General features: G+C 41.1%; 1 protein-coding gene across 2 annotated transcripts; it reads left to right on the top strand.

Moving 5' to 3' along the window:
- Nucleotides 1-187: 187 nt before the first annotated feature.
- tubgcp4 (tubulin gamma complex component 4) lies at nucleotides 188-10,262 on the top strand. 2 transcript variants are annotated; one of them, XM_071543616.1, is made up of 18 exons: nucleotides 188-348; nucleotides 1,329-1,457; nucleotides 1,936-2,058; nucleotides 2,170-2,223; nucleotides 2,372-2,428; nucleotides 3,224-3,303; nucleotides 3,402-3,603; nucleotides 3,700-3,865; nucleotides 3,966-4,090; nucleotides 5,050-5,100; nucleotides 5,189-5,294; nucleotides 5,432-5,539; nucleotides 6,649-6,793; nucleotides 6,902-7,079; nucleotides 7,800-7,934; nucleotides 8,765-8,881; nucleotides 8,988-9,127; nucleotides 10,037-10,262. In XM_071543616.1, exons 1-18 carry the CDS (start codon nucleotides 271-273, stop codon nucleotides 10,041-10,043), a joined length of 2,001 nt encoding a protein of 666 aa, XP_071399717.1. In that variant the 5' UTR covers nucleotides 188-270; the 3' UTR covers nucleotides 10,044-10,262. The 2 variants fall into 2 exon arrangements, with proteins under 2 accessions (XP_071399717.1, XP_071399716.1); XM_071543615.1 differs by having other exon boundaries at nucleotides 6,649-7,079.
- Nucleotides 10,263-10,310: the final 48 nt, after the last annotated feature.

The raw sequence follows: 10,310 nt of genomic DNA, 5'->3' as shown, positions 1-10,310 counted from the left end.
AGCAATGAATCGGCGCTTGGCTGCCTTCTTTATTTAGCGATACAAAACCTAACAATATATATATGTACACAAAGGCAGGACAAACAGCATGGAATGTCAAATAGAAACGAGAGACGACACGGCGACACGGCAGTTGGTGGCTTGTCCCATAATGCTTTGCGCGCAGACGTAAACGAACTGCGACAGCGCCATCGACAGTTTGTTTTGGTGGATGAATGACAAGAGCCCTACACTAAATTATTAGTTTTCATTCATCTGAGGTGAATTAAGATGATTCACGAGCTGCTGTTGGCATTAAGTGGATATCCTGGGACGATTTTCACATGGAACAAACGAACAGGTTTGCAGGTAAAACGAAAGACAGTGCAGTTCGCTGACAGAATAACGTTTCTGATCTAGGTTAGCTCTGTTCCCACTTGATGCGTTTGCGCGTTCATTCATTATTTTTTATCATAACATGCAAAACATAGGAGGGTTATTATAATCACAACATATCGAAATCATAAAATACGTTAATGGTATTGCTTCTGCTGCCATTATAGCCAAGTTGTTAGCTAGTTGTGCCAGCTTTACTGTGCATGATGTATGCATCTTTTATCAGACTCAGAGCACGCTTGTTAATCCTACCAGTCCATAGATTTAAGCAGAGGTGGAAAGTAACTAAGTACATTTACTTGAATACTGTACTTAAGTACAATTTTGAGGTACTTGTACTTTACTTGAGTATTACCATTTCATGCTACTTTATACTTCTACTCCACTACATTTCAGAGGGAAATATTGTACTTTTTACTCCACTACCTTTATTTGATAACTTCTACTAGTTACTTTGCAGATTCAGATTATTAATACAAAATGTAATCACCTAATAAATTGTGATGTATTATTATAGATTACTGTAAGCTACCTAGCAGTATATAAAGTAGTGGAAATCAGCCCCACCTTTTCCAGCTGCAACATTAAAGTGATGCTTACACATTAATGCATCAATAATTATAATTCAATAATTATATATATACTGTATTATTCTGAAATGGCTATTCTGCATAATGAGTACTCTTACTTTTGTTGCTTTAAGTACATTTTGATGCGAATACTTTTGTACTTTTACTTAAGTAACATTTTGAATGCAGGACTTTTACTTAACAGAGTATTTTTATACTGTGGTATCGCTACTTTTACTTAAGTAAAAGATCGGAGTACTTCTTCCACCACTGGATTTAAGGCAGAGTAAATATAGGGTGTTGGCTTGTACGTTAACAGTAAGCCGTTTGTGTCAGAAGTACATAGGGATTTTACTGACATGAAACCCTTTGCTTCCCCCTCAGGTGTCCCAGGACCTTCCCTTCCTTCACCCCAGTGAGACCAGTGTCCTCAACCGCCTCTGTAAACTGGGATCAGATTACATTCGCTTCACAGAGTTCATAGAGCAACATACTGCCCATGTCCATCAACAGGTGAGAAAACTCCCCACATGCTCCTGCAAAACAAGAAAATGTGTTTTCAGGATGATTGTTTGCCTAGACAATGCACATTAGTAAGGAAAAAAAGGAAATTAATAAGGTTAAAAAAAAGTTTCTATGACTTGAGTTTGAGTTTATTAGTATTCATGCTCACACTTAACAATTGAATAGAAGCAGAATTCACATTAATAAAAATAGAAATATATCTATACATGATTGTATACATATGTATTTACAACATACAACCATACACTTACATACAACCATGCATACATTTTAAAATACCATAAAAAACAACAATATACAACACAAAACAAATAAACAAAAACAGACCCCAAAAGACTTCAGCTATCCATCTTTTGTTCTTCAATTCTTCTTCAATTTGGAAGGATTTAGGCATCAGTCATTGTTAGGGAATATATTTCAAATAAACAAATAGAATGAAAAGTTGTATCCATGGCCTCTTCTCTAGGAACATCACACAAATCAGCCCAACCAGGCTGGACTCAATGGGATTTACCTGCGGGCTTTCTGCACTGGACTGGACTCCATGCTGCAGCCCTACAGACAGGCTCTGCTGGACCTTGAGCAAGAGGTATGAAGGATGACACAGACAGATGTGTCGTGTTTTCACAGCATGTACAGTTAGGCATATCAATGTAAGGTATTGCATTCTCTCAATCAATATGTGTGTTCTGTATTTCAGTTCCTTGGAGATCCACATCTGTCAATATCCCATGTGAATTATGTGCTTGATCAGGTAAAGCATTAATGAAATTCCTGAGCAGATAATGTTTTAGTGTCATTAGTAAGATTATTTTTTGTTGAAGTTGTACTACAGACCTTCAGAGTGGAAAATCTTTCCTACAGGTGAATTACACCTGTTTGCCTCATTTTTCTCTGTTTAGTTCCAGCTGCTCTTTCCCTCTGTGATGGTGGTGGTGGAGACAATAAAGTCACAGAAGGTAAGGATCGCTTAAAGGAATAGTTCACCCCGAAATGAAAGTTCAGTCATTATCTCCTCACCCCCATGTTAGAAACGTCATTGAAGTTGGTAGGAAAACCAAACACACACCAAGTTAGCCCCCGTAGTTCCATCTCAGCTTTCTAACAAACTACTGAACTTAACGGAGCCGTCTTTTTACAGCCCCGAAAAATTCATAAAATGTCCATCAAATTTCTCCCAACGGCTTGTGCATCATAGTCAACGTGTTTTGTAGCCAAACGATTGCACTGTGTGTCCAAAACTCCAATATTTACCTCTTTATTTCCTATATTTTCCTCTCTGACAGTGCTCAGTCATGTGCTCTGGTGGAAGACTCATTGTCAGTGAGCAAAATATAGGCGATAATGAGGTATATACTGGACTTTTGGATCCACAATGCAGTTGTGTGGCTACAAAACACTTGGATTATGCTGCAAGAGCTGTTTGGAGAAATTTGATGGACAGGTTCTGCTTTTTTTTGGAGTAAAAAGATGGCCCTGTTAACTTCAATAGTTTGTTAGAAGACTGATATGGAGCTACAGGAGCTAACTCGCTATGCTGTGTTTGGTGGTCACACTAACTTCAATGGAGTTTCAACTACTGAGCAGATAATGAGTGGATTTTCAACTTTGAAACACGCAAAGGCTCTTTCCCTCATTCACTCAGTTAGTTTCCCCTCTTCCACGGAAAAGATGATGAACCCGGAGCACCAGCTGGGTAACAGCAGCTGACAGAAACATGGCCGTCTGCTCCTTGTCTTCTCTGCTTGCTTTAGATCCACGGCTGTCAGATCCTGGAGACGGTGTACAAACACAGCTGTGGGGGGCTTCCCCCCGTCCGCATGGCTCTGGAGAAGTAAGTCGCCTCCCTGTGGGGTAAAAAAAAAAAAATCCAAATTCTAGAGTCGTTTTTACATCATTTATTCACTTCTTTTTTCGCTGTACCCAATGCAGGATTCTTGCGGTGTGCCACGGTGTGATGTACAAGCAGCTGGCGGCCTGGATGCTGCACGGCTTGCTGCTGGACCAGAGCGAGGAGTTCTTCGTGAAGCAGGGTCCCAGCGCAGGAGGGGCCGCCGCCAACCAGGAGGAGGAGGAGGAGGACCTGGGCATCGGGGGGCTGAGCGGGAAGCAGCTCCGAGAACTGCAGGACCTGGTGAGGGGGAAAACACACACACACACACATCCGGCGTCAAGACAAGATCTCAGTACTTCTCTGTGATACTTAACGCACTGCTGTGTGGTCGTGCAGAGGCTGATCGAGGAGGAGAACATGCTGGCTCCCTCTCTGCAGCAGTTCTCCCTGCGGACAGAGATGCTGCCTTCTTACATCCCCATCCGGGTCGCGGAGAAAATCCTGTTTGTGGGGGAATCCGTGCAGATGTTTGAAAACCACAACCACAGTCCGTCCAGAGCCGGTAGTCTACTCTGCTGTGATCTAAGTGGGACTCTTCTGCTGTCATGCTCTCCGTTGTTCTTTGTGTCACACTCCTGTTTTGGTTCCCCCCCCTCTCCCAGGCTCCATACTGAAGCACCAGGAGGACACGTTCGCTGCCGAGCTGCACAGACTCAAGCAGCAGCCTCTCTTCAGTCTGGTGGACTTTGAGAATCTGATTGACGGCATCAGGAGCACAGTGGCCGAGGTGAGCTCATGTGAAAAGCGTCTTACTGCTGCCTTTTCCTCTTGTCATCTAGGGCGGTGGTTCTCAGCGTGGGGTCCGGGGGGACCACCAGGGGGTCCTTGAGAGGGTTCCAGGGGGTCCACGGCAAACTGATGAATTGTTAAACTTCACCGTTACTGAATTTTACGAGAAGTGGACACAGTTAGAGAATGTAGAAGAATGACTGTTTTGATCATAGTTTCACTGTTATCTCTCTACCTACAATACAGATAGTCATGGAATTCTGGACAAAATCATCTCTCATCAAATGGGGGTCCGTGGCTCTAATGTGGACTAAATTAGGGGTTCTTGATAGGAAAAAGGTTGAGAATCATTGATCTAGGGTTAGTCAAAGCTAAGCTACTGCACAGCAGGGTCGGGGTCAATTCATGAATGAACATATCAATTCCAAAACTGAGGCATTGGAATTGGAGTTTGAAAAAAACCTACAGGCAACAGAATTGGAGTTGAATTGAAATTTCAGGAAGTTTAAATTAATTCAGTGAAATTCTGTGAAATTCCATGTTTTTAGTTTTTTTCTTACCATATATCTGAGATTAAACATAGTGTTATATATTATCAATACTGAATATCATAAAATGTTAAAGGAACCTTTCAGGTGGTATTTGATGCATAACATGTTATCATAATACATACATTATGATTGAATGTATTTGATGTGTTGAACTGTATTTTATTTGATTCATAATGTTTTGATTTATAATGTTTAGTGAGTTCGAGACAAACTCTCTTAGAAGTGGAATTTAATGGAATTCAGTTCTGTTTCCTGTCATTCCAATTCAATTCACATTCCAACTCCAGGAATTCAATTGGAATTTACTATGCATTCTCAATTCAGCTCATGATTTGCTCCAACCCTGCTGCATAGAACCCTAACCCCTTAAATGAAATAGTCACAATGCGTCTCCACTGACTTGCAGCATCTGTGGACGTTGATGGTGGAGGAGTCGGATCTGCTGGGACAGCTCAAGGTTTGTACCCGGCAAGCTTCGCTCTGGATTGTACGATTTGCTCAAAATGAATAGTTCAGAATACTTTATCTTTTCTATTTTCCTCCAGATCATTAAGGACTTCTACCTGCTGGGTCGTGGCGAGCTCTACCAGGTGTTCATCGACCACGCGCAGCACATGCTGAAGACGCCGCCAACAGCCGTCACTGAGCACGGTACACGTGCATGACTGAATCTTTCTCCGTACATTATTCCTCCATTAATGAAATGTATTTGCACTTAGGACTTGTTTACCAGTTATGCTGATAACTTGGCTGAAGAAAGGCATCCATTGTGTTTTTCTTGTCCACAGATGTCAATGTGGCCTTTCAGCAGGCTGCTCATAAGGTCTTACTGGATGATGACAACCTGCTTCCTCTGCTGCACCTCACTATAGACTACCAAGGCAAAGACAGCAAAGGTTTGTTGCTGACATAAAGTTTATATAAGTTTATAATATAAATATATCAGATTAGGGATATTTCAGTTACAATATACATTTTGCTTGGATATGAAAGAGATTCTAATGCTGTAAATTGCACACGGAACCCTCTAACCTGATGCATTATTAAAAATATTAATGTTTACATTAAGAATTGACCCCAAAGCAGTTACATTACTTTGTACTTTTTATTTAACATGACCAACACACTACAGCAGTCAACACAATATAGTGCAAGTTGTGCAACTCTACAGACTCTACAGGCATATATTGGGCATATATTAAAATATCGATCTTGGGATTTTATGAATCGATATCGGATCATTCAAATGAAGATCGATTTGAATCGGAAAATTGATTTTTTAAACCCAGCCCTAATCTTAGAGTGTGCAGACTTGGTTGTAGCCTTGCTAATGCGTGCAAGAGGGAAAGGTGTGCATCACAGCAAATGCTTCAGGTCAGACACACCATTACAGAATAAACTCAGAGCCATTATGTGGTGAAATACATTGTGAGGACAGTCTATCCTCCCTAAACACTCTGTGGAATATGGTCATGTGATTCATACGGTGTTGTACAGCAAGGAACAAGATGCATCATGAGTTCTCACTCTCTTTATCTCTATGGTTTTGATCCATGATGTTAGCGCCCTCTAGTGGGTAATGGTTATGTCTGTTGTAGGAGCTATTTGTTTATTTTGAATATTTCTATTTATTTAATTCTATGTTTTTTGGACCTTGTTTTTTGTTATTTGTGTTAACACTGGTGGCAGTAGAGAGCACTACAGGTGTTTAGTAGGACAGGTATGTGGGGCGGACATGCAGCCAGGAAGGGCTTAAATCCATAAATCCATAAATCCAGATGAAGGCTTTATGCCGAAACGCGTTAGTCTGATGAAGCCAAAATTTAAAAAAAAATGGCAAACTGAGACCAAGTCTTGCTGTTTTCTGGATTTTTGGAGTGCCGCTATCCCATGTTCCCCGTGGTTCTCTTCATGTTTTAGTGATAGCAGAGCGCTCAGCCAAAAAAGGGCCACAAGAGGAAGCGCACCTGCTCTGCATTTCAAGCCAGTACACCTGTGTTTTCAGAGGCGACGGGCACCAGGGACGGAGCCACGCCGCCGCAGGACACGTCCCCCCGCGAGATCCCTCCCACCGGCTGGGCGGCTCTGGGTCTGGCCTACAAGGTCCAGTGGCCCCTGCACATCCTCTTCACTCCTGCTGTTCTGGAGAAGTCTGTATCCATCCGGCTTCCAGCTTTTACCTGTTTGGGTGTGTTCATTGTAAGTGCGGCCGTTAAGCCTCCCGTTCTCTTGTCTGTCCGCTCTGTCTCTGTCTCCAGGTACAACGTTGTGTTCAGGTACCTGCTGAGCGTGCGGCGGGTGCAGTCTGAGCTGCAGCACTGCTGGGCGCTGCAGATGCAGAGGAAACACCTCAAGTCCAACCAGACGGATGCTGTGAAATGGAGGCTGCGCAACCACATGGCTTTCCTGGTGGACAACCTGCAGTACTACTTGCAGGTAAGTAACCATGCAGGGAAATGGAGCGCACCAGATCTGGTTTTGGTTAAAGAATTGTTATGTACAGTATATGTTGGAGGCACACTGAATTTGTGAAAGTGAAGGAAAATTCCACCCTAAAACACTTGAACACTGTAAAAAAAACAGCTATTAGTGATGTATGTTGCATTTCTGGGTCCATTTTGCTGTTTGGTGTATTTTTCTTATTTCTTTTTTTTTTTGTAATTAAATATTTTTAATTTTTTAATTTCCCTTTTAGGGGGTGAATGACATACATAGGAGCATACAAAATAGTACAGATTACATTACATTTCACCCCTTACCCCCCTCCCACCTACTGTCCCTCCCTCCAAGGGGCACACAAAACAGAGTGATCAGGTTCTAAAAATAAAAATAAAAGTAGCAATATCCAGTTAAATGTAAAATAATCAGGCTTAGGATATTGAGTACATACAAAGTAAAATTGCAATTATACAAAGAAGAAAAAGAAAAAGAAAAAAAATCGTATTTCTTTGAATAACTGGCCAAACGTAGACAACGTAGCATCACATCAAAATATTTCCAGCAGCTACAATGGACATTTCATCACAAAATAACTCCTGGAATGTTTTACACATGACAGCTTGATGAGATGTAACAGTGGAAGTGTATCTGAGGAGGGATTCTTCCTTTTTAAGACTTAAGCTCCACTGTTTCTCCCTCTCCTCTGTCCTTCCTCAGGTGGATGTGTTGGAGTCTCAGTTCTCTCAGCTGCTGCAGCTGATCAACTCCACCAGAGACTTTGAGAGCATCAGACTGGCACACGACCATTTCCTCAGCAACCTGCTGGCCCAGTCCTTCATCCTGCTCAAGCCGGTTAGCCTCTACCTATCTGTCTATTTACAATAACAGTCTGCTGCTGGCATCCCGCATCTGCACCTCCTGTCATACAGTCAGTTCTGGCTGTATAGTTATTATAGTATTTATATGTAGTTATACCCTGGAACCAACTGCAATATTCTAGACCTGTTTATATTAGTTTATAGAGAACCATGTGCATATTGTATAGATAAGCAACCTATTTCTTTTATATACAATACTTTGTTTAGTAAGATAAAAAAACAGATATTGATTTTGTAAATATGGATGATGCACAAAGATTGAGTTGGCTGTTCGCTTATGAAACATTTAGATTAGCTAGTTACCTTTTCAGTGTATTGTTCATTTGAAACCTATCATTTCAAATATGTTATTTGAAAGAATATAGTAGTACTTGTGGTAATTTATTTTATTTATTTTTCTTGCTCTTATATGTATCACAGGAAGATGTATGTTTTATAAAATGGTGGTGTCCTGTAATCCCATGTGGGATGGGCCAGATGTTTGGCATGACACAGAAATAAAAATAAACTAAACTAACTATATACAGTATATACCACTTACACTATTAATTATATATTACTTCTTTAGATATCACCTCAAAAAGAAACCTACTCCCTTAATTCTACTTTTAAAATTGTATGTACTATTTGTTTTATAATTTTGTGTTTTTATGTTTAATGTTGCCTATCAAGCCAAATTCACTGAATGTGCAAACTTATTCGGACAATGAAAATTCTGATTTCAGGTTGAGACAGATCTGTACTTCAACCACTGAATAACTACACATAATATAAACTGGTCTGCATAACCCCTCCTGTCCTCAGGTGTTCCACTGTCTGAATGAGATCCTGGAGCTGTGCCACAACTTCTGCTCCCTGGTCAGTCAGAACGTGGCTCCGCTGGACGAGAGGGGAACCGCTCAGCTGGACATCCTGGTCAAGGTGGGTGGGGTCGCTCACCGGGTCCGACTCAACAGCCGGCTCCTCATTTTTTTCCACGAGTGTTGGAAATGATTTGTCAAATTCTCCACCTGTGTGTAAATTTCAGGGCTTCAGCCGTCAGTCCTTCTTGCTGTTCAAGATCCTGTCCAGCGTGAGGAACCACCAGATCAACTCAGACCTGGCCCAGCTGCTGCTCAGACTGGACTACAACAAGTACTACACCCAGTCTGGAGGCACTCTGGGCAGGTAGGACACAAACCTGCTTAAATCAGTGTTTGGGAGTTCAAGCTACACTCATTTACTTGTACACCTAGGGTAGAACAGCATTTTTTTTTACCTACTCAGCTGCCAAATCACACATTGGCTACATAGGATAATATGAGTTAAAGCAAGAAGCTCCACACAAACTATGTGAGGTTGTAACTGCACAGTCAAGGCCCAGGACTATGGATGAGCTCATGATGCTCTTCGGTAAAGATTCCTCTTTGTATTGGCTCCATAGTCGTGGGTCTTGACTGCAGTTACAACCACACATATACCTTTTTCACTTTAGCTTTACTGACCTTCTTGCAGTCTCCAGTACCTCTTGACCTAGAGTATATGCTGTTCACAAAGACTTCCTTTTTTTTTTGCTATTTAGGATAATATGAGTGTCAGAGTGTTGAGACTGTCACAGGAAATCATTACCTCCTCCAAGAAAGTTTGGTTTTTGTCTCAGTCTGTCAGCAGCATATCTCAAAATGAATTGATTTCCATGAAATTTGGTGGACAGATCGGCTTTGTGCCAAGGAACAATTAGTCAGATGTTGGTGGCGATCCATATCTGGGATTCCCGCTATTAGACTATTATTGTCTTTTAGCCATAACTATAAAACTAACAGAGGTAGAGACTTGATTCCAAATCCTAAGAATGTGTTTGCAGGGACAAGGAAATGAATTTAACTTAAAATTTAAGATAGAAGTGTTTGAAAGTTAACTTAGTGAACTTCTGTGATTGCCAAATTGTCTGACACTATGACTTGTCCTGGTGCAGAACATTCCACCCATCTGATACTCCAAGCTGATTAAAACACACAAACAATTATTTGCATGTAGTGTTTGACAGTGGTCGACAGGCAAAGGTTGAACTAAAATTGAAATATGCTTTCATTTCAGCTTCTGAGTGGGAGAAGGGGATTAAGATTTGGAGCAAGACCCCGAGTTCTCACACTGGACAGAAGAAATGAACTGAGCATCACTCCTGACAGTCTCATCCTTTGCTTTTGTTATTGCCACAGTACTCTTAATATAGTGTGCCTGTTAAATTATCTTAAACTACAGAACATGTTACTTTTTGTATATATTGTAAATACTAAAACCTCAATGTGTGTATCATTTTCTACAGAGCAAATAAACTTCAAACCGTAAAAAAGAGACAACTGTCACAGTT

This window comes from Centroberyx affinis, unplaced genomic scaffold, assembly GCF_046629955.1.
Source record: "Centroberyx affinis isolate AG114_WGS23_722 - 3 ecotype Tasmania unplaced genomic scaffold, CSIRO-AGI_Caff_v1 ptg004358l_1, whole genome shotgun sequence".
NCBI lineage: Eukaryota > Metazoa > Chordata > Actinopteri > Beryciformes > Berycidae > Centroberyx > Centroberyx affinis.
Note: the sequence above shows the minus strand (reverse complement) of the source record. Positions and strands in the feature narration are given on the sequence as shown.